Here is a 26118-nt window from a genome sequence, read left to right as displayed (position 1 = left end):
GTTAACAATAATTACTACAATTCTGTTCATACTACTTTTGGGTGAAGCTACTTTTACCAGTAACGTCTTAAAAAGCACATAGAATTCACATCATTAGTCTGAAGAAAATCCACATGCTGTAGTTGAATCAAATTTCCAGCAACAATTTTCAGTGTACATTTGGTGTAGCAATATCTGCAACCACTTAATAGGCCATTTCATATTAGTTCAACGTGTCACGGGGAAAAATTATCTGTAATTTTTATACAATGAATTTCTCACAGTGCTTGAAAATTCCCATTGGCAAAACGAATTATGAAATGCACTATCAACTTGATGGGGCTCCAACACATTTCATGAATGAAGTAAAACAATTCATAGATGAAAGATTTACTGGTAAATGGATTGAACTTAGAGGGCCGGTAAATTGGTTACCTACGTCACCGGACCTTTCTCCGTTAGATTAATGTTTTTGAGAAGGAATGAAATGCAAGGTATACAATAAAAAAGTGGACACATGATGAATTGATCGCTCACATTCTCAATGCTACTGGCCTCATCAAGGAAAGTAAAGATATTAGGTTGATGACAGAAAATGAAAGGAAATTTGTTGGAAAAGTGCATGGATGTTAATGATGGAATTTTTTGAATACTTGTAATTAATACAGTATAAATACAGTATTTTTTTCTTTTTTAAGTAGATTAAAAGTATTTTAATTTGTTATAGGACTAAATTTATTGTGCTAAAAAAACTTTTTAATTTTTACAAATTTATAACATTTTTCTGTTTTGTTTTTAATATTAAAAGTTTATTTTTTTTTGTCTTCATAACTTAATTACATTATTCTACCCAGAATTAAATTCCCTACAAATTTTTATAGTAAAATTTACACATTTATTAGTTATTTAATAAAGTTATTGTACTTCAAACCTAAAATAAGTGTTTTTTTCACCAGATTTTTCTGTTTTGCATTGGAGAATACTACAGGAAATAATGTTCTATTAAATGAATATTATATGAGATCTTTTTTATTCAATTTTAAAGATGAAAAAACATAAACATCAAGTTTATTCCTGTACATAATGCCCTTAGTATTTCAGTATGACTTCATTTCACCGGGGGAACTGAAACTGACAGAATTTTTCGCTAGCCATAACTCAATAACAAAGCATTTTCAGACATATGTTTATATGTATTTTTTTCCTTATTTCAAGCTCTAGAATCAGTCTCGAAATTATCTCCCTCTCTTTACTTGGAATCATTCTGTATATGTATAGAGTGATTCAAAGCGGGAAATTTTAAAAATTAAATAACGTTATGAAAAATGTTTTTTAGAAAATGAATTTTATTTCATGTAATTGTACAAATGTTGCCATTTTAGGATACATATATTTTAGTTTATTTTTTAAAGATGACATCTTGCAGGTGACCTCCTCTTCTACGTAAACACTCACCAAGTCTCCCCGTTAAATTGTTCATGGTTTGACGTAACATCTCGACTGGAATTTCCGCAATTGCTTCTCGGATCTTTGCCTTCAGTTCTTCCGTTGTAGCAGGTCTACTGTGGAACACTTTGCTTTTAAGGTGACCCCGCAAAAAGTAATCGCAAGCTGAGAGATCAGGCGATCTGGGAGGCCATCTAATGTCACCATTTTGTGAAATGACACGTTGTTCAAACGATCGGCGTACAGTTGCCATCGATATTCGTGCAGTATGTGACGTTGCTCCGTCTTGTTAAAACCAGGAAGTTAAGAATCGATGGAAATCTCTTTTGTTGTTCCACAACAAAGGTTTCAAGCACGGCAACGTAACGAGCCGACGTCACTGTAATCGCAAGACCGTTGTTATCCTCAAAAAAATAAAGGCCTATAACACCGTAAGATGACATAGCACACCACACGGTCACTTTCTGGCCGTGCAACGGACGCTGGTGTAGCTGCGTAGGATTTTCTTGTGCCCGGTATCTGAAATTTTGCTTGTTAACAAATCCACTGAAGTGGAAATGCGCTTCGTCTGACATCCACAGTTCGTGAACAAACTCTTCGTTATCGTTTATCTTCTGAAGTATTACATTACAGAATTGTGCTCGCACAACTGCATCGTTCGGTTTCAGTTCCTGGACGATCTGCAACTTGTACGGATGGAATTCCAAGTCCTTCACTAACATTCTTTGAACACTTGAACTATGCGATTGTAAAGATGCTGAGAGACGACGGATTGACCGATGTGAACTTCGTGTGACAGCATCTTGTAAAGCTTGAACATTCTGTGGTGTACGGACGGTTCACTCACGGCCTGGAGGTTTCTTTTTCATTGCCGAACCGGTTTCCTCAAAATTAGATATCCATCTTTTAATTGCGTGTGCTGATGGATCACGGTCGTGCCGTCCCAGATTAAAATGACGGCGAAATTCTCTACGCGCTCCCTCCACACTGTCATTGTTTTTTAAAACGCTTTGATAGCAAATGCACGTTGCACACCACTCCAAGGATCCATGACAACTAAATGGCAGGTTAGTTTCGAGAGGCTGGCGCCACTTATCAAGTGGTACCAATCGCCCACGGCTACCAACACAACTTTCAAGATTTCCCGTTTGTTTGAATCATCCTGTATATATACATAAATAATGATTTAATATATGATTAATATATATATATACTGCATATATTTTATACAAAAAAAATCTATTTTATTTAAAATATGTATTTATATTAAATAAATATGTATTTATTTTATATTATTTTCTTAAAACTAATAATTTACGCTTACTACGTTTTTGCATTATGTCTGTTTAGTCCTTAGTAGATTTTACTTCAAACCTAGATTCGTAACTTTTAAAGTTTACATTATTTTTTGTAACAAAATATTTTTCTCAGAAACAGAGATCTCGGCAAAATTGCTATATGAAGGTAATTAGAAACAAAAAACTATCATTATAATTGGTAGTTTTAACAATATAACTCTGCTTCTAGAATGCAATTTCCTACGCCATTTATTAATATACATTTAAAAAAGATGTGAATTTATAATATTGTGCCCTGCAGGAATTATCATTTTTAACAGGAAATTTCATTTGCTCATGAAGTTAAAATAGTAATTATCTATTGATTAAAAAAAACTTTTTTCCAGTACCTATCAGTCAAGTTGTACATTATCTGTTGTCACTTCCTTATCTGTGTTTTTTTTTTCATTTTGTTTTATAACCATTTAAATAATAATGATTTTATGAATTGAAAATCAGTAGATTTTTCTTAAATAAAATAATTCTTCTAGTACGCATTTTGAAACTCCAAGACCACAGGCCTGTAGGTTCAAGTATAATAAGAAATTTACAACAAAAAATATATATTTTTGAATCCATACTCATATCAGAAAATGGATTATTAAGATAGTATTAAAAATTAATTAAGTTGATGTTTGCAATCTTAGACTTTTAAAATCTAAAACCTTTTTAATCTCATGCTCTGTTGCGTTAAAATATTAAAATTGAAATGTCTTTTAAACAATCCAATATTCTGTCACTGGTATTTATTTTCCTTTTTTAAGTATTAGAACCATGAGGATCATAAAAAATATGATAAGTCAAATATTTATTTTAAATATTTCTAAAATTAGCTGTAGCTAGACTACTTTCTATTCAATCATGTGTTTATGATATGTGATATAATTTTTGGAAAAGAAATTTGTAAAAATAATGATATAATTTTTTTATATTTTTGGAAGGTCTTATTTATAAACGTTATGATAGGCTAAACAAAGAGGGATTGTATGAGGAATGTTAAAGTAAGAGTTCTCACAAACAGTAAGTTTTTTGGGAGAATTCAAAACATAGGAACAGCAAGACTTTAAACAGTTTGGTTGTATAAAGAGATGATGAAGAAATAACATCATTGAAGTTATTACATCGCTAGGTAAATTGTAAAAGATCCAAAGTTAGATTTAGTAAAGGCTGGCCAGATATATTTAAGATATTATAAGTAGAAATACATTACAAAGAAAAGTAGAGGACTGGAGGCTGATAGTACAAGCGTGTCTACAATTTATTATTATTACTTGATCTAGGATATAAGATAATGAAGAAAAGAAGAAAATAGATTTTTGTAAAACGAAAAATAGTTAAAACACAAAAAATGAAAACACATTGAAAATTTAACTTTTTACATAAATTTTATTAAATAATTGGAGGATTGTTTGGAAAGTTTTTCGACCTGACAGAGATTGTGCAAATATGACCAAATTATGCTATGATGTTTGTAAAGTATGATTCTTTAGATGGCATGCTGCAAAATTTTAAATGTATGCATTTAGTTGCTTATTTGTTTTGAGATTTTTTGAAAAATGGATAAAATTGAAATCTGAGCTGTCTTAAAATACTTTACCACTTTAAAACATTTAGCTCTGATGGAAAAAGCTAGAGTCCACTTTTAAGCATTATTCCCCTTTGTTTTTGACAGTAAAATAGAGGGCTGCTGAATTTAAATTTGGTCTTGCATCCATTCAAGATATGAACACTTTAGATACTCAAAAACTGCTATGACTGACAAAATCATCATAAAAAAATCACAAAGCCATATTGAATGAATGTTTCTGACATTACAAACATCTCTATAGACCATGTCTCAGACTTTTACATGATGTTTTGGGTATGAAAAAGCTTTCTCCTTAATAGTGGATGCTGCATTTGTTTAATAAAAATTTTAACAAAAAATATACTTCCCAAGGGAGTTAAATTTATTTAAACGTGATTCTGTTATTCTTCTTCAACGTTTTATAACAGTAATTGAAAAATGAATTCGACCATTACATGCCAGACAACAAACAGTAGGTAGGAGAAGGTGAAAGTGTGTCAAAGACAGCAAAAACAGTACCATTTACAGGAAAAGCCATGGCTATGGTTTTTTATTTGGAATTCTCATGATTTGGAGATCATAGACTACGTGAAAAATGGCAACACCTCCGGGAATTATAACACTTCACTACTGGACCGATTGAAGGATGTTATTCAGACTAAACATCTACATTTGGCCAGAAAGAATATGTTCTTTCATCAGAATAATGCACCTGCATACAGGTTATATTGGTTTAAAACAGGTTGACTTGGGTTGTTGCTGCAAAACTCAACTACACTACAATGTGCTTCCATATGCGCTGAATATACTGGATGTGGCTCCCAACAATTAACTTCCTTTTCCCAAAGCTGAAGAGTTCTTTTTCCAATCCCATTGGATGACGATTACTTCAAATGATGAGGTAAAAAACTGAAACAACTGCATATTGATGGATGAATTGCATTATACGGGGGTATTAAAAAGTTGGAAAGTCATTGATCTAAATGTATCGAATTGCCAGGTAACTTAGTGGAAAAAATTTCTAAAAAATCTTGTGTTTTCTTTATCAGGTGAAGAACAAATAACCCTAGTATATACCTACTATCATAATTATAAATTATACTAAATTATTTTAACTGTTGAAATATGTATCACTTAAAATTATTGAATTTAATAATATGTATTTTGTCCATAACTATTAATAATGTTGTTATTACAAATATTATATATATTATTTTTTAAATTTATCTTAAACGTAACATTGCAATATTTGTAATAAATTTAATTTAAACCTAGTTTTGTATTATTGTATTTTAGATAATTTTACAAATTTTAGATAAGAAATACAAATTGGTATAATACAAATATTCATTACATTTTTAAATATTCACTTTGGGAAAATTAATTGTTTAAAATACAATTTAAAAGTATTACCAAAGTAATTAGTACACCATCCATCTAAACTTACTTCAGGAAAGCATATTAGTAAAACTTCTTTTACTAACTCTTGAACTTTGTAGAGTGATGTTTTTATATGATGTAATTTATTGTGTCATTTTTCACCAAAAAAAAGACCAGACTTTTCTTTAATAGTAATTTTCATTTAGTTTGAGTTCTAAAAAAGAATTAATTTATTTTTAGTATTACTACCATTAATTTTTATAAATTATTATATATTTTTGGTTATTTAGAATATGTAGGTATAATCTACATGTATAATTCATAATATGAATGTTAAATATCCATGTGGTTTAGTGAGTCTGCCGCATGAGCTCATTTCTCATTAATTTAATTTAAGCATGGTAAACTTAAATGTATATTCACTAATTTTAGGATATCATCACTGATACTATTGACTTCTTTTAAGTAATTGTAGCCCTTTACGTATTATTACATGTACTTAATCAAATTGTTTACTCCATCTTAATTATATACGAGGTGCGACAATAAAGTAATGAGACTGATGTGAAAAAAATGTTGCTTACCATTTTAGTCATGTTTAGTGTTGTCTACTTCAAAGTAGTTCCCCTCTGATTGCACACACTTATTCCAGCGCTTCTGCCATTGATGGTAACATTTCTGGAACTCATCTTCTGTAATATATTCCAAGACTCTCGTCACAGCTTTTTGGACATCTTATGTTGTTTGAAAATGGTGTCCCTTGACCGCCATTTTGACTCTTGGAAATAGAAAAAAGTTGCACAGAGCGATATCTGGTGAATAAGGTGGCTGTGGTAGTACTGAAATTTGTTTTGAGGTTAAAAATTGCTGTACTGACAGAGCAGTATGGGATGGCGCATTATCGTGATGCAGAATCCAATTATCAGTAATGTTGGCATGGACACGAAGAACTCGTTTACGAGTCTTTCTAAAATTTCTTGGTAGAAATATCAGTTAACTGTTTGTCCAGGAGGCACCCACTCTTTATGAACAATTCCCTTGGAATCAAAGAAGCACACAAGCATGCATTTCACTTTTGACTCTGACACGCGAGCTTTTTTTGGTCTGGGTGATCCCTTTGAGCACCATTGTGAACTTTGGCATTTTGTCTCTGGATCGTATTGAAAAAACAATAACCTTCATCACCAGTGATAATGCAGCTCAACAAATCTGGATTGATTTCCGTTTGCTCTAACAGATTGGCTGCCACATTTTTCCGTGTTTCTCGCTGTTGTGTGAGATTTTTGGGGACCATTTTTGCACAAATCTTTCTCATACCATGATCTTCAGTTAATATTAGACGAACCGTTTCTCGATCGATGTTGAGTTCTTCTGCAATCATTTTCACGGATAATCTTCTATCAGATCGTACGATTTCACGCACCCTGGTCAAGTTGACATCTGTCCGTGAGGTTGATGGTCGTCCACTGCGGTCTTCATCTTCAACATTCGTTCTGCCTTCACTAAAAATTTTATGCCACCGAAAAACTTGAGCTCTTGACATAACCTCCTCTCCAAATGCCTTCTGAAGCTTACCATAAGTTGTCGTCGCGTTTTCACCCGATTTAACGCAAAAAGAAATGGCATACCGTTGTGCAATATTTTGCGGTTTCATTTCTGTGACGAGTGACACAAACACGTGTTCACTTATTACAGCACAACTCACAACTGAGCAGTTGCATCAATGTGCCGCTTGGACTAGAAGTAGCTTATAAACCAAGGTCAAAGATGGTATAACCTACGCAAGCTGCAGGGTTGCACATCTTGCAAAGAAAAATCAGTCTCATTACTTTATTGTCGCACCTCGTATGTAATTTTATTTTAAATTTTAACCATTTAGTGCACAGTTTGGGAATTGGCGTGAGAAATATTGTTTATAGAAACTTATAATTAAAATAAGAAATTCAATAAGTTTAATTTTAATATGAACTTTATATATATTCTGAAAATAATAAGTTAGTTCTTTGATCATCTCATGAACTGTGTTACTTTAATTAAAAAACATAAGCTTTTCTCAAAAAACAGCAGTTGCTAAACAAAAAAGCATTTTTGTGTTTCAACGTATGATATTTTGGGGCTCACTTGAACTCAGTACAAGTTTTTAAGATATATAAATAGCATGTCAGATAATTGTTTTGTGTCAATAAATATGAATCATATAGATTGATACTTAAAAAATTTTAATTGTTAACCCATCCTTATGTTCATATTTATGAATGTACAATCTTTGCTAAAAAAAAAAAATAGTTACTTATTCTTAAAAAAAAAACAACAATTTCCATTTCTAATAAACTGGATAACAGAACTGTTTTTGTGTAATTTAACGGAATAGTTACAAGAAAGGGTTTTATTATGCTTCCATTGGCATTTTTAATAAATTATTAAACTATTTTAAAAAATCTTCTCGTTAATTTATTTAAAATACAATTAAATGATTTTATTTTACAGAATCAACATTATTATCGATGAATTTTTAATAACACCAATTAAAAACTAAAAAAAAACCCAAATTTTCTCTGTTCATTTTACATAAATATGTATTCAGATAATTTGTTTTATGTTCAGTATCTTCTTGTGCACATTTAAAATTATTTTTAAATTATTATATTTAACATTATCTCATGTGTTTATATTTTAAATAATTAATATGAAGTTTAATCTCACCTATTTTTTATTTTATAATTAATTGTGCATTTTGTGATGCTGCTGTATTCAAAGTTTTACTATTGTTTCTCTCAAACAATCCAGGTATATGCTGGGGCAGTTTGTTTTCCTATTCATAGAGTGGATAAAAAAACTATTCCATGGATAAATTACACTCCGTGGAGTGGATTTTACCGTTCCTGATGTGGTCTATAATGTATTACTAAGTACCGATCAGAATCAAAATAAATAAATATTTTTGTTCTCTTTTCACGCTGTTAAATCTCATGGGACTATGGTTTGTTCACAACATTTTTTTGTATTGTTTCTGTTTGCCTAATTAAACCAATTATCTTTAAATAATTTTTTTTGTACTAACCTAATTGTTAATAATAAAATCCCAGTATTACTAAATTATTCTATTATTAGTGCCGGTAATAATGTAATTTTTAATATTTTTTCTAGGTTCATGTGAAAATGCCTTTGGAGATGAAACATTTGATTATGCTATAAACTGCGCTTGTGAAACAAGACTTGGTCAGACTGTTGCTATTTATCGTGAAGGAATTTTAAAAGTTGGTGCTAATTGCGCTGAAAATGCTGCAAAACAGCGTGTCAAAAGATATATTGAAATTTCATCCGGTCAAATGTTTTCAAGTGAAAAGGTTAATTAAAAAAAATGTTTATTAACTAATAATATCAGTTATAATTTATGAATACGAATAAGCTATTTAGAGATATTTATATTTTTTATACTGTACTTTTAATTATTAGTAGAATTTTATTAAATGTCATTTGCTTAACATCAAATTCTTCAGTTTTCTAATTTACTTTTAATAATTTTTCTGGTTTTTATGAATTTACTAAAGATGTGGATTGTATGAGAAATAGAAGGAAGATGTGCTTTATCCATTAATATTTTTAAACCTTGTTTACCTGTTTATCAGACTTTTACATAAAAATAGAATCTCTGGACTCTTCATTAAATAGAGTTGTCATACCATTGTGCTTGCAACAAAGAATTGCTGCTTTGCCAGTTATTAGAAGATGTTTAAAATGGGAGCTAGAGTGGTAGCTAATGCATTCTGTTGAAATTCATTAAAATATTTATTAATTAATTTGATTATCCAAGGAAGAGTAACAAATTATAAAGAATGGACAGAGAAAAGAAAAAGGTAATAAATTTTCACAAATATTGTCTCTGTTGAGGGTAGTTTACCATATTATGTATGACCAAATTCATTCACCAAAAAAAACCAAATAGAACTGAAGAACCAATGAGGGCTAATCATATTAAGAAAAAAGAGTTTAAGAAATAGTCATAATAATGTTCAAAGTATTGATTCCTTTCTGTTAATGTGAATATAAATCAGTAGTTTTGCTATAGTGGGTGGGGTGAATGAATTTCAAATAGGGTAGTAGTTCTATTAATTTACCTGGTTTGGAATACTGTTTGTTTGGAGAATTACAAATTGTTATTTATTTAGTTGTAGTGTTAATAGCTGACAACTTTAATAGTAGAATAGATTATCATTTTTTAATTCTGTATTCGATCTTCAAGCAGCTGATTTTATTTTATATTTGGATCATTTGCCAGCTTCAGTTAAAACAAATACTAAGATGATAAAGAAAAATTGTTTTGCAAATAATAATGAAATTTAAAAGTTTTAAATAATTTGGTTAGATGATATGGATATAGACATAATACTTTGCAGTCATCTTTTAAACTTAATATTCTCCATGCAATCCATTATTCTCCATTTTATCTTGAAATTAGTAGTGTACTATTCAGAAGTAAACCTTGGTTCAACTTCGATTGTAATGTATATTAGATAATATGTGTAAGTTATATTGATTAAGAGACAACAGTGCAGTTTTTAAGATTGAATTGTAGGTATCTTTTTGTCTGAAAAGAAAATGTATAAAGATGTGTTGAAAAGAAAAAAAATGATTTTTATAAGTCTTAGTGGAATTTTGACCAAAGTTTGATTCCTCTACAGAATTCTTGGGCGCAGTAAAAAAAATTTAAGTAAGGAATACATCCTAAAGTAGAGTGTAATTGTATAAAATTTCCTTTTTTCAGAATAGTTGTAGAGACAACCCATTTAGTAACGTTTATTTTCTGGTGCACTTATTTAAATCCAGGAATTTGAAGAAACAGAACTTACTTCTGTTATTTGAAAAGAAAGAAATTGCTAGGACTTGGCAATTTCTAATGACTATAGATTGCTTCTCTCGTTGTGGGAATAATACTTCTTATTTATCAATGTTTAATAAAATTCTTTTGGATGATAAATCTCTTCTGAATGGGTCAAAATGAAAATTATTTTTTTTTAATATAAAAAGGAAATGGGAAGAATCAAAAAATTATCATATTAATGTGACAGTGAAATGTCCTTTTGACTAATATAGTCTTGGCTAATGTTTTGGAATGAAAATTGTAAGATTTTCCCGAAATGTCTCTGCAAAAATTGAGGTTGTATTGATAATAATTTTTGTTTTAAATTTTGCAATTTATTATCATCAGGTTGAGGAAAAAGAAAGATTGTTTGCTTCGTCATTGATTTTGAATTTGCATTTGATTTGGTTCTGCACACGCCTTTGGCTTAGGTTAGGAGAGTTAAGGGTATAGAAATCTAATCAGGCTCCTTAAAGTCTATATGGGAGACATAGTTATTAGTAAATTGCAAGGAAAGCATAGAATTGATGCCAACTTCTAATGACATGTTGCAAGGAGATTTGATAAGTCCTTCATTGTTGATATTTGAATGTGGAATGTCAACAATTTTTATAGGGAGAAGTGTTTTATGAATAAAAATAGATGATAAAAAGTCTCTCAGATCTAAGAATTAAGCTGAAATGTCTGGCTGATTTTTGCAGTAGTTTACATTAAACATTTTATATAAAAAAAAAAGATCGTACTTTTCAAAAAGTTAGCCTTATCATGGATACTGGTGTCCTTTGGTGGTTGAGTTTCAATTAACCACTCATCTCAGGAATGGTCGACCTGAGACTGTATTAGCTACACTTAATTTACATTCATATATATCATCCTCTGAAGTAATACCTTACTGTGGTTCCAAAGGCTAAACAGAAAAAGAAAGGCATAAAAGCGGGTTATCGTTTAACTATTTGGGTAGAAATTTGTAATAATAATAATAATTACAGTGTTGGCTTTGGCATCAATAGATCTAATTTATGTCCAATTTATTATTAAATTAAAACAAAATTATTTGTTATATATTGGTGAAATGCCGTACGTATAATGATGTCAGAGTAATTTATTAAAATTTACATGAAACATTTAGTCTGATGAAGACAAATATAACTGTTCTCCTCAACAATTTAAATACTGCTAAAAGTCTTATTTATAAGTTTGTAAATTGTTAAATATTAGATCAATTGTTTTAAACTGTGGTTAAATTTTTATTTTAGTATAGGTTAAATAGTACTAGTTAAAAGTATATAATATAGTATAGGTTTGGAATAGTTATGACCCTTCCAAAATAAGTTTATATAATATTTAATTATTATAATATTATATTTTAATAATTTGAGAGAGTGTAATTATTTTATTATGATCTATTTGAATGTGCACTAAAGTTTTCTTCTTGTTCTTACGTTGTTCTGTAAAATTTTTCTTTTACTTTTAAAACAGTGAAATTTTAATTAATTTCAGTTTTCACTGGAAATTTAATAATGCCTTATTGAATAAACCCAAATATGTTATGATTTATATTTTTAGAGTTTGTATCATATTTTTTGTGAGTTATTTTAAGTTATAAGTTTTTAAATTCCTTATTCTTATCAATACCATCTTATTTTAATCTTGTAATTCAGTTAAAATGAATATCTATTCTGCTTTTTAACATGTATTTTAATTTGAATTTTTTTTGTGCTTTTTGGGGCTTAGCATGGTGATTTAAATTTAGTCAATTGAGTTCAACTAATTGAATTGTAAAATATAATCAATCTCATTGTTAATTATGTGAATACTATAAAGTAAAAATAGAATAAAGTAAAGATAATGATATTTTAGTTTCAGATATTAATGACATTTTTTTTTGATGATATATATTTATATACTCATTTGTAAGTGGTGTATAAATTAGTTAAACTTTGATTTCGTGACAACTTAATAAATTAATTTCCACTGACAGTTTTCACGGTATCCTGCATCAAATTGATTGGTATTAAATTCTATATCTATTACATTAAAATATATTCTTTTAATTATTTGTAATTTTATTTAAAATTATCTTTTATATTTTGAAATTTTGAATAATATTATGAGTGTACATGTAAATTTTTCTGTCCAGTTTTGGAATGATTTACAGTATTGATTTATATATATATATATATATATATATATAAACATTATTATTATCTTTTATGACCACTTAGGATCACTTTAGTTAGTTCATTATTCAAATCTCTTCGATGGGACTGTTTGGGCCTTGCGGTCCTCCTAGTAGTTTTTCATACGTTCTGATCTTTGTGCCCCTTTTAATGTTAAAAATGTTCAAATTATGACTTTTTTCTGTGAGTGTGAAGCGAGTGTTTTTGTTCTTGATTTTCTTGTTTAATTTTTTCTTATCTGTGGTGTCTTCTGGTGTAAGGCCAATTTCCTTCAGATCCTCTCTTATTTCTCTGATCCACGTGCATCCTGTCTTGATGTTTTTCGAGTCAAGATTATACTATACCAGCAGTTTCAGATGTGTTGAATCTTGCATCCTCTTGATGTATCCAAAGAATCCTAGTTTCCTCTGACACATAGTTTCAGTGATGGGTTCTTACTTTTTGTACATGAGTTTGTTGAGTGTAGTCCACCACTGCCCATCTTTCTGGTACTTTTTATCGATGCAGGTTCTTCCAATTCTTCTTTTGATTTTCTGGAGTCTGTCTTTGATTATTTGTTTAGGTGGAAGAGTGTTTCTGCTGCATAAGTGGCTTCTGCTTTTATAACTTTGTTGTAGTGTCTTATTTTTGCGTTTGTTGGTAGGCATTTCTTATTGTAGGTATAACAGGTTAATTTTTGAGCTTTAGCTAGCTGGTTTGTTTGTTGTTGTTTAGATCAAGGTTTTTTTTTTGTTTAGGTTGTTTGTTATTATTTCTCAGAGGTATTTAAATCGGGTTACCATTTTAATTTTATTACCATTTATGTTTACTTTTTTTAATTGTGTTGGTTTTTGGGGCATAATTTCTGTCTCTTCAAATGATATTTTAAGGCCAATTTTATTTGTAATATTTTGAAGTTCTGTTATCTGTGATTTAACTTCATCGATGTCATTTGCTAGCAGTGCCTAAATTTCTGTTTAGTTAGATTGATAATTTTTATTTTTATCAGTGTCTTAAAATTTGTTTTCTTATATAATTAAAACTTATATTCTGTCAAAGAAGACACTAATTTTAAGTTCATCCATTAGCATTGTTTTCATTAAATAATAAATGTGATAAAGATTGATAAACCATCCCTTGCCGGTTTCTGTTAGATTTCAGAATGCTCTGGCATTCTGGTAATGTTCTTAAAGTATTGTCTATGTATACATAATGTATTCTGTACTGAGAAAGATGATTTATTGGAATTTAGACAATCGATTTGAATTTAAATTCAAAGGCCATAATAAGTTAAAAGTAATGATTTCAAGATAATTTTCTATTGTTATTTTTGTCGTTAAAGAAATTGCAAATTTATGTAAATATGTTTTTTGTTTACCTATTTGTACATGTAAGGTTGTGTTAATCTATTTGTATTTTTATGGTTTAAAATTTATGTAATGACATTTTCATTTGTATGTGATTAATACCTGAAAACAAATTATTGAATAAATAGATAAAATTTCCTATATTTCATCTTAAATAATTATTTTTGTAGATTATTTTTAAATTAAAAATCTGGCTAATGTAATGTTTTGTTTCAGGTTAGACATAAAGAAAGTGATAAAGTAGACCCTTGGACAAGTATTGCTAAATGTAAATGGCAAGTTGAACAACATTTACATACCATTCCTGGTCTTAATTTCACAATTGTTCGCCCTGCTATTGTGTATGGAATTGGGGATCGTAATGGAATTGGTAATTTGTTTGCATATTATTATTTTTTTAAATTTTGTTACTCTAATTAATTAACTCAGATTTACTGTTCTATTTTTTTTTTCTGTTAGACTTTCTTATTTGGTTTTTGCTGATTAAAATATTATATTATAGTAATATGCTATTGTAATTAGAGTTTGGAATTATCCAAAAAAAATTTAATATTAAATTTTCCACGGATTAAATAATTGAACAACTATGATCCACTAATTATAAATATATTCTGAAGAGATATTATAGATGCCATAACACATTAAGCACTCATTTTTTTTCCATCTCCTGGACCCCAGATATCGAGGCAGTATTTTTATTTTTAAGAACTAAATATCAATAAATAATGGTTACTGTTATTTTTACATACTGAAATATAAAAAAGCATTTTTAATTGATTAGTCCTATTGGCATGCCGGCAGAATTTTCATCAGAGCTGCCAATGAGACCAACCGGTCACATATAATTTTTAATTTACATAACGTTCAGTTTATTTCAAACTAATATTCTTAATACTTGGAAAAATAATTAAATTACTATTATTTATCTTGATTATTAGATTTATGATTTAGTTTATTTTTTAGGATTTATCTATTTATTACTAAAAAAATATATATTCTTTGTTAAGAATATGTATAATTTTTGATTAAATTGTTGGTTTTTCAAAAAACCAACAGCTTTCAATTTATATATCCTGCAGATAACCAAGCTGGAGTAACTAGTGTCATTGTTTGAAGATTGACTGTTTTCACCACGTTTTGTGAGCAGAATATTTGAGAATATCAGAAGTATCTTCTACATTTATTTCTATGCCATCTGTTAATTCAAACTGATGCGAATCTTCAACATTTGAATGATCACTGTGTGATAAATCAAATTCAGAATCTCTATCTTTACAGTCCAAGCAATCTTTTTTCTCGGAATATGAATGCAAATATTGTTTTCTTGATACACAGTGTCTTTTTGCATTCAAAGGCACAAAACATCACTCATTTTTTTTTTTTATAATTTGATAATAATGTAATGAAAATATAACAATTATATCATAACTATTTAAGATAAAAAAAGTTCACTAATTTAATAAAGACAAGAATGAACTTATGAAGAATACAATATAATGAACGTGAAAGCAAGCGTAGAAATTTCTAGCAAAGAATAATGAAATATATAAAACCAATTGCACAATATTACACTTCATTCTTGAATGAACAATGTCACACACAGTATTAGTTAGGAAGTAACAGGCGTGCTTATCACCAGACAGGTGCCAAAATATTGCGAGTCAACTTGAGGCCTGCTGGTTCCACAGACAGGTGGCACATTGGCAGCAATGTGACCAATTGATCTCATTGGCAGCAATGAACATATTAATTAAAATTTTTGTGACAGTTTTAAAAAAATTGTAGATACTATTTTCCTTACACATTAAGAGTCATAGTTACTGTTCTTACACATTTATTTAATGAATATTCCATCAGTGGGGGCTTACATTGTTTTTACCTTAATAAGAACAGTTCTGTAATTGATTAACAACACTATAGGCCTATGTCATTTATATCTGTGTGAAAATAGGCTTGTATGATATAAATATGCGAGATTTGATAAAAAAAAGTTACGTAGAAGTTTAGTTTTTCTAAAAAAATCATCAATATTGATTTTGTCACCTTCAAAGTACTCCCTTTCTAATTATTATATTTGTGCCAGTGGAATCTTTGAAGCACCTCTAGAATGCAATTTCCAGTATGGTGTTTCAACAGCCAACAATAAACTAAGCACTTAATATGGCTACTCGTGTAAACGTATGTTAGGGACAAGTGTACCAAGACAATAAAAAAAATTGCGACAGTTGGACTTGTATAGCCTGAGAAATATAAAAATTCTGCATATTTTTTTATCAAACCTTATACATTTCTTGAAAACATAGCATATTGATAAACCTTCAGCATGCTTTGAAGAAACTTCTCTTTATTGACGTAACTATTTCCTAGTTTTCAGAAATTACAGCACAGAAAACAAAAATTTCCATTTTTAATTTTTTTGCGATCTCAATAAAATATTCAATTTAGGGCTGCACATTTCAATAAAGATAAAATTTATTTATTGTTGGTTCCAAAGGAACTTCTTACAGCTGGTTAAAATTATAAGTTATTAACTGTAAGCTGATAGTTAAACTTTCATTTTTGTTAAAAACACTCATGTAAAATTTAGGTCCTCAATTTAGAATGTAGAAGGAGGCAGTGTAATATAGAAAAACTGACCTCTTATTCTTGTTATTTTTTAATGATTTTATAAAAAACTCAAATCATTTTGATCATCTCCTCAGAGATGATACCTTTTATATCCAAAAGTAATAATAATAAATAAAAGGACTAAAAAATTTTATGTTTAATATTTAAAAAAGTCATTGGATTGTAAATCTAATTTTATATACTGATAAATCTGTTGAATTGCACTTTTCAGTTAGATGTAGCATATCTGATCCCTGAGTAATATTGCTATTAATGCTAATATAAATGTTTCTGTTGTCAAAAGTATGAAATTTAGTATACTGTTTCACTTTGACATGTCTTTATAAAACATTAAGCTTGTCATCATTATTGAATATTTTTATTATGCACGCTTTTATTTCTATCTGAAATGTAATGATATCTCTTTGAGCTTTTTTCAAAATATGAAAGTGGGCTGTCAAATTGTGTCACTGTTTTGTCTTTGTAAATATGTAGACTGATATTTTGTACATTGTAACTCAGCAAAAGTAGTTTTATGTAAACAAAAGGGCCTTCTTATACTTCTATTTGGATTTTTAATAAATTATTAACTACCAGTAAAAATTAAATTTATATAATTTATATGTATCAAATTACTAATTTAAAAGATTTTCCACAAACTTATTTAAAATAAATTTTAAGATTTTCTTTTACAGAACCAATATTAGTCTGTTGTTAATGTGGTTTTAAATTATATTGGTTGCAAAACTAATTTTTTTTCTACATCTTTGTTTAAAATAATGTATATTTTTAAAATGTCCATTAATGCCTTTTTGATTGAGATATGTCATTAATATGGAATGCAACCACTTGTGATCATTATTATAAATTAATTATGTATTTTATCATGCTGCTCTGCAGAAAGTTTTATTACAATTTCCATTGATTTTTGCTGGTAAATACTAAAGCAGTTACTTTTATATCCATTGAATATCACATCTGGCCAATCCTGCTGTGATTTATAAGTATAATATGTTACTGAACTGGATAAGGTATTTATTTATTGACTGATTATTTTAAAATTATAATAAAACGTCCATATTGTAAAGTCACATTGAAGCGCAATAAAAATTCTTGCGATATAAATTCTTAATATGCTTAACACAATTAAAAAGTTGTTAAAGTGATTCTCACAGTTAAAATTGAGTAGTTATATTTTAAATATACTCTTTTGTGGATTGTTGTAGCCTTAAAAAATTTCATATTCATTTACAGTTTCTATTTTTTCATGCATCAAATTTAAACTGTAATACAATGTTGGTACTAGAGAACAATGTTTAATTGCATTCAGGTATTATGTATGTTTAAGAGAAACTTAAACACACATAAAAAATCTGATGTGGACACCACATGACTTCCTTATACGCCTAATAAATTACATATACACATTTTTTTTAAATGAAAAGTACATAAAATTTTATTTCTTTAATAACTTTGATATTTTTTCATATATATATTTTTTTATTGTTATTATTGAATTATTTATCATAAAAATCATTTTACAATCAGAGGTTAATAATTATTAAAAATCAATATATTTTAATTAAAAAAAAAAAAAAAATGAGATGAAGTCTGATTCGAACTAATGTGGTTTGTAAGATACAAATCTTTCATTAAAATTTTATTTGGCTATAACTCTGGAATCAATGAAAATAAGTACAAAGTATGATATGTCATTGAAAAGCTCTCAAAGGGCTTATTACTGCAGTTAATAAAAAGTTTGAATTTTGGGCTTTTTTGGTGGACACTTTTGGTTCAGTCAGTTGCAATCAAAATGGGAAGTGAAATGTTATGCTTTGAAGCATTATTTTTTAAATGTTATGCTTTGATTCATTGCACTTTATTAGGGCAAAAATTAAATTTATTGAAAACCATTGGGTTCTTAAATGGCCTGTCTTTTTATTACCTTTAAACATAATGTAGAGCAAATGTGAAAATAATTAAAGACAGTCGTTTTGTGAGCGAAACCATGTTAGATGTTGAAATTAAAACTAAATTATTTAGTAACTAGTTGAAAAAGTTCAGCATTTATTTTATTTTTTTGAGCAGTGCTGCCATTAGATAGAGGGAGAACCTCAGGTCATAATGGTGCAAGTGAAAATTAAAGAAAGATGAGTATTTTGGATAGGAGCATATGTACTTGGGAGTTTTATTGTATATCTTTGATGAAACAGACTTCTGTTAAATGATTTCTGGTTCTGATTGCAAGAAATAACTACAATAGAAGTTGATATCCTGAACTGAACAGTATCTGCAATTATGGTAATCAATTTTTGTAAATGTATTTGTTTGAAGTAAAACGGGAAGAAAAAATAATGAAACCTGCATTTATACTTTTACAACCTATAATATTATGGATTATTTATTAAGGTATTGAGAAAGAAGGTACTACTGGATTCCTCACTATCTGATTTCAGTTTACCTCGGCCTTTACTAATTGCCATATACTACTTCTTTGTCTCTGGAGCTGCAGTATCTTAAGAAGTATTTCTGAGTTTGTTTCACAGAAATGTACTCATATTTTTTCAGGAACGTATTGAAAAACATCAGAATATGAAGTAACAATAAAAGAATCAGTTTTTACATATTATTATAATATTAAAAAAAATAAACAAAATTTTGGCTACAGTTTTCATTCATATAGATAATTGCATATCATAGTATTGAATTATGATTGTAGTTGTCAGTGCAAACGTTTCATTTTTTTCCTTATTTCCTCCTCTGGTGAGGAGGAAATTGCCACATGACAAAAACTTTCTATTGTGCAAGAAGTTTTTGACGATGGCTAATAGAAATAGAGGAATTAATTGCTTAAAGACAAAACCTGAACGCTTTTTAACTCACAATAAAGCACTTTCTTATGACAAGTTATTTTTTAAATATTAACAATTTGATAAATATTAAAGAGTGATTAACATCACTGTTCAATATTTTAATGTTATTTGTCAATATTTTTTCTATTTCTTTAACTAGAGTTATTTTGACATAATACAGTATTTTAGTTTCCCCAAAACTGGCTAAACTAATCTGTTATGAAGTTATATTTCAGTATATAAGGCAAGTTTTTAAAGTAAGGTTTGTTTTGAATTTTCTGTCTAAATACGTGATATAAACAGGTGGCGCTTGCACAATCCAATTGTTTCAATCAAGTTTCAGCTGTTAGCAAACAACAATGTTGTTATTTTGTTGTTGTTTATTTATTCATTTATTGATCTACAATTTTTGATCCTGCCAAGTGTGAAGTACAAGGAGTAATCCAGTTTTGATGCCCAAAAAACAATTCTTCACAGATAAATTTACAGAAATTCACAGGTAAATTTGTGATATTTATGGACTAAATATTATGAGTATCATAAGTAAAACAAAAATGCCAAAGTAAAACATAGATACCATTCATTTTGAGAAGGGTAAATGAACATACATGATGAAAAATATAGGAGACAGTTGTTGATAATAATAGATGATTTTATTGAAAAAATGACTAAAAGATATGAAAAAACTGGCGATTCACCATGTCACAGTTGTATTTGATGTTTTTCTGAAGTTTCGTGACCTTTATTTATCAAGTTTTGATTGAAAAATTGAGCTATAAAAAAAAAATTGGGTGCTAAAGATGTTAAACAACATATACAAGGAGAAAAGTTTTACTGCAGTGTATGAATTTTTGTGGCATTAGGAAAATGAAGATGATAAATTGTTTGATCGCATTGTTACCAAAGATGAATCCTTTATTTCTTATTTAAATGTCGAGACAAAGCAGCAGTTAATGCAGTGGTGGCATTCAACATCTCCTGTACCAAAGAACTTTAAAAGAAAGTTCAATAAAAAAGCTTGTGGTTCTGTTTTTTTTGCGACAAAAGGGTATCTTACATTTCAAATTTAGTGTTTGCCGAACTACTGTAAATGTTGAGATAAGTATCATGAAACATTAAAAAATCTTAGGAGAGCTCTAAAAAACAAATGATGTGAAATGCTAACCTGTAGGATTTTGTTTTTGCTTGACAATGCTTGGGTAACAAGGCAAATCAGACCGTGAGCAATTGAAAAAATTTCATTGGAAAATCTTCAGTCATCCATCCTATAGCCCTGATCTTGCTCCCAGTAATTATTTTCCTTTTCTTCAGCTTAAACAGTGACATGCATCATAAAGCTTTGATGACAGAATGAAAAATTGTGCTACTGCTTGGTTTATGTCACTGGTGCAGAATTTCTTGAAGAGGGAAGAAGTTAGTGACTGAAACGCTATGAAAAATGTGTTAGGTTGAAGGCTATGTAGGAAAGTAGTAGTAATTATAGTTTTTATGCGTAAGTAATATAGTTTGTTCTTGTTTTTCAATTTTGTTTTTTTTTCATAATGGACCTTACTTTTATAAACATACCTTGTAATTAAGTTAATTAAAAGAGATTATTTAAGTTAAATAGCTCTTCTTATTAGATACTAAAAAAAGGTAATAACATATTTTACCCCCGCTGTATAGCTATTCAATACAAATTTCAAATTCAGATTTTTTAAGTCTGCTCTGTTATAGCCCATGAAATTGAGAATATGTTATTGTTTAAATTAGAAGCTGGACTCAGAATTTGTTTACTTTCTTTACAACGTGTATCTTGTATTATAGTATTTTCATAATTTTATTTAAAAATTAAACATTCTTTAAATTGATTATGTTGCAGCCCCAAGACTTGTGTTAGGTGCTATTTACAAACATTTAGGAGAAAGTATGAGATTATTATGGAGTAGAGATCTAGTTATGAATACTGTGCATGTAGATGATTTGTGTCATGGGATATGGTATTTAGCTCAAAGAGAAGATACATTATCAGAAACATATAATATTGCTGATTGTGGTCATACTACACAGGGTGTTATAACAGATATTATATCTGAAATTTTTAATATAAACCATGATTATTGTGGGAATGCATTATCAAAGGTTGCCAAGGTAAGGTTTTATTTTTTTTTTCTAATTGCAATGAGTTGTAGAAAAAGTATTTTCTAAACCAGTAAACATGCTGAAAACCAAATTTTTTTTTGTATTTAGTGTAACGTATTTGATGCTAAGGCTTCTGCTAAGTATATTTCCCTTCTGTTAAAAATTTTTAATTTTTTTAGCTATACAGCAACAATAGGTTGATCCCCTGTAACAGTTACTGTTGGATGTAATAAATTTTGTTGTGCCACGCTTGAGCAGGACTTAACCTGGAATTTCCAAATATTTTTATTTGAATTTCTGATTGGAATTGTTTATTAATAACATTACTTACTATGGGATCATGGTTTGGAATATTTATAAATTTAAAAAAATATCGCTGTACCTATCTACTGATTCATTCATTGCACATTGACAGCAAGATGCACTTATCCACCTAATTCCATTGATAAACTCAATCAATCTGAAACCAAAATCATTTTATCTACTGGAATTATGTACTCGTCACTGAATGACCTCATTCACTGATTACAATTATTGTAGGCCTAAATTTACTTATTATAGAAATTATGAATAATATGCATAATTATCTATAACATTTTTATTGTTTAAATCTTTTCATTGATTTAGTAAACAATGAAATGTAGATTTTTTCAAAGAAAATATAGACATCAAAAATTAATGTCTCAATTTTATAATAAAAAAATTCTGTTATCAGTGGTAGTTTTTCTTTATTTCATTTAGATAGTCCAGCAAATATGCATAATATTGCTGGATTTTCATTTTACTCTTTCTCCAGAAAATCAGTTAAAATAATATCATGAGCCTGCCAATAGACAGTGGCCATCATCTTTCTTGTTGAGAAACAGTTTTTGCCTTTTTCTTGCAATTCCCCTAACAGTAACTTATTGTTTTAATTGTTACTTATTTTCAGATGGGCAGTATGTATCCAAGTTTCATCAACTGTTATGAAAGAGCACAAAATTTCCTCCCTCTTATGTCAAAAAGTCTCAAAATGTACTTGGAAATTCATTTACGCTTTTGATGAATTTTGAGAAAACATGACACCCATCTTGCAGACTGTTTTCTCAAAATGTACCAAATTTTGTAAAATGTGATGCACCCATTAGTTAATTTGAGATGTCTATTGTCTTAGTGATCTCATGCATCTTCTGCCTTATAAGTGTGTGAGATCTGTTTTTTCATAATCATATTTTTTCAGTATAGCAATGGAAGAATATTTTTTAATATTCTCTGCTGTTGTAACTTCGACAGGCTGTTGGAATGTTCAACACTGTTTTTGATCATACGACCATTTTTTTTATTTAACAACAAATGAACAATGAAAAAATTTTTAATTACAGAAAAATTTAAAATAACAGACTAAATAAAACACCATTTTAATTGTATTACTTAAAGTTTTATAAATGTGAAAATATAATGTTATAATAATAATAATAATATTATTTTATAAATGTTATTATTTATTTGCATCATTTTCAAAGATTGTATAAATAACTTTGCCGGTTGTAATCTTATACTCTTATTTTTTTATTTATCATCTTTTTTTTTAGGTTGACTTGTCATCAGTTGTTGAAGATGTTAATGATAAACATCTAGGTCCCTGGGCTGAAACATGCTCGCTGAACGGTGTTGAAAATACTCCATTATCGCCTTATATTCATCAAGAATTGCTTGATAATAAGCATTTAAATCTCGATACCAGTAAATTAATGGCTACTGGATTTACTTTCACTGTACCTACACTGAAAAAACAGGCACTGTTAGAGGTTTGTATCTGTTTTTTTTTTTTATTACTCTTTTTGGTACAAGTCTTGTAATTTATTGAGAATATTTGTCTGTGTTTTTGTTGTCTTTTGTAATGTTTAATATTTTTATCACTTGCACAATTATAATATGATGGGTTGAATTTCTATTTTTTATCAGAAATAATTAAAGTTAAAAATCTGATATGAATACCACATGACTTCTTTGTACGCCTATTAAATTACATATACACATTTTTTTTTAAATGAAAAGTTCATATAATTTTATTTCACTGTTAACTTATGATTTTGTAAATAATAATTCAATAATAACAATAAAAAAAAAAATATGAAAAAGAAATCATATTTCATATTTTTTTTTTATTGTTATTATTGAATTATTATTTACAAAAAGTTTTTTTAATAATGTTTAATAAATATTTAATATTATTAATAAATCATTGTATTTTAAAAAAAAAGGAAGTAAATGAAGTCAGATTTGAACCGATGTGCCTTCTTGAAAGATCCAAATATTCCATTAATTAAAATTTTATCTGGTTATAACTCTGAAGCCGATAAAAATAAGTACCAGTTATGATATAGCGTTGAAAAGCTTTCAATGAAAGCTTATTACTGTAGTTAAGAAAAAGCCCAAAATCAAATTTTTTTGGATTCTGAACTTTTTTTTGAACATTCTTGGTCAAGTCGATTGTAATCAAAAGGGAAGGTGCACAGCTAGATGTTGCAACTGACCTAAATCCAAAATTTCAACATTCTACGACTAATAGTTTTTGAATTATGTGAGATACACACGTACGTACAGATGTCACGTCTAAACTAGTCAAAATGGATATTTTTGTTGAAATATGAAAACCAAAATTTTTTGTGATTACAATACTTTCTATATTTAGTACAAGGAAGTAAAAATAACTAAAATTAATAATTAAAATCAGAAATGATTTATAATGTAGCAAATTATGGAATACGTAGAAGAGAATTTTTGATTTATTAAATATCAGTCTGCAAGATGTACTGGTACCAAACAAAGATATGTCACCATATTTTTGTAATGTGATAACTTGCTATGATTTATTGACATAACTCAAAGATGTATTATTCAGTTTTAGTTAAAGTATGTGTCAGCATAATAATTATTTAATGGTCATAACTAAATTAACAGTTTACTAAGACACTAAAAGTAAAACATTTTGGTTTGTTTCTGTTGCAAATGATATAAAATTTATCTTGTAACTAAATCACCAAAAATTTTATGTGGTATATCTTTTTGTGAGCTACATTGCAATATTTTATCAAATTCTTTTTTTCTTTGCCTTAATTGTATTTTGTCATTTCATCTTGTTTGTTTCTCTATCAGTTATTTTTACTTAGATTGGCATAGGTTACAAATATAAACATGTCTGGATGAACATGGAAGTTTTCATTGGTTAAATCGGACTAGCATTTAGAGATATTACACTTTATTAAAAATAATTTTTTTTTTTTTTTTTGAGTTTGTTTTTCTTTGATACAACTTAGCTTACTAAAGTATACAAATTTTTACATTTAAGTTATTTCAACAGGTATATGAAAATTAAGAATATGTTAACAGTGATAATAAGTAAATAAGTAGAAATACAAGAAAAATTTACAATAACATAAAATTATTTAGAATATTCTTTGATTACCAAGGGCATTAGGAAAGTTTTGCAGTATGATGGAATGAATCATCATAGGTGATTACAAGTTAGTGCATGGTTAGACAGGTCCCAACCTGCACTTTTTCCATTCTAGTTACTTTCTCAGAGTCACAGGAGGAAATATTGCTACAGTATGAAAAATGCTTGAGACAGATAGATCTGTGACCTATTACCAAATAGAGGTGTTCTTATGCATTAATGCATCAGCAGATGATGCTATTTTGCAAGATCACCTTCAAATTGGAAAACTTTATGCCCTTTGGCTTTGGGTGCGGCATTAACTTCACTGATCATCGGATGGCATGTCATGTCAAAGTTTGAAAATTGGAAATCTTCCTGTGTGAACAGTATTGTAACAGGTGATAAAACTTGACCATACTATTACGATATTCTGACCAAGGCTCAGAACAAAGTGTGGGCTTTCAAAGACATGAAGACTTTCGTGACAGTTTGAAAAGAATCATGCCAGATCAGTGAAGAAGAGAATGTTGGCCATATTTTTTAGTGTGATGGAGTTTCGGAGCAAGTCTTGCTGGAAACTCAGAAAACAATTACAGGGAAGCGGTATACTGAGGAATACTTGCCTTAAGTTTTCGAAGTTCTCAAGAAGTTGCTCTCAATCTCAAGGATGAATGCATGGTTTCTTCAATACGATAATGCTCTAAAGTTTGCTCAGAGTATTTGGCAGGAATAAAACTGTTAGAGTACCCTCCCTACAGTCCTGACTCACTCCATGTGACTTCGCACTGTTCTCCCCTAAGTGAAGAACAGTCTGAAAGGGAGGCATTTTATGAGTGATGATTATCTCCTAAGGGCTTGGGAGGATTACATGTACAGATTCTGTTTGGATCACTAGGACCTTTGTCCCATGTGTGCTGAGGAGGAGACCCCTTTTACATGTTTATTTTAGTTGTACACGATTTGAAAATGAACGCCAAGAGATGCTGGAAGTCTTGGGCGCAGAAGTCATGTTAGTCAAAAA

At 28.8% G+C, this 26118-nt stretch overlaps 1 protein-coding gene across 4 annotated transcripts in view; it reads left to right on the top strand.

Moving 5' to 3' along the window:
- Positions 1-26118, top strand: part of LOC142329952 (uncharacterized) — a 111639-nt gene that overhangs the window by 46840 nt on the left and 38681 nt on the right. For all 4 annotated transcript variants that reach the window (XR_012757636.1, XR_012757637.1, XM_075374932.1 and 1 more), the window contains exons 3-6: positions 8857-9056; positions 14313-14466; positions 21417-21685; positions 23248-23463. Coding sequence is in view for 2 of the 4 variants with exons in the window: in XM_075374932.1 (XP_075231047.1) it covers positions 8857-9056; positions 14313-14466; positions 21417-21685; positions 23248-23463 (839 nt within the window). In the remaining 2 variants the exon portion in view is untranslated. The remainder of the gene's footprint in view (positions 1-8856; positions 9057-14312; positions 14467-21416; positions 21686-23247; positions 23464-26118) is intronic.

Source organism: Lycorma delicatula, chromosome 9 (assembly GCF_047948215.1).
Source record: "Lycorma delicatula isolate Av1 chromosome 9, ASM4794821v1, whole genome shotgun sequence".
Taxonomy (NCBI): Eukaryota; Metazoa; Arthropoda; class Insecta; order Hemiptera; family Fulgoridae; genus Lycorma; species Lycorma delicatula.
The sequence above is the reverse complement of the archived record's forward strand: the minus strand, read 5'-3'. Positions and strand labels throughout refer to the sequence as shown.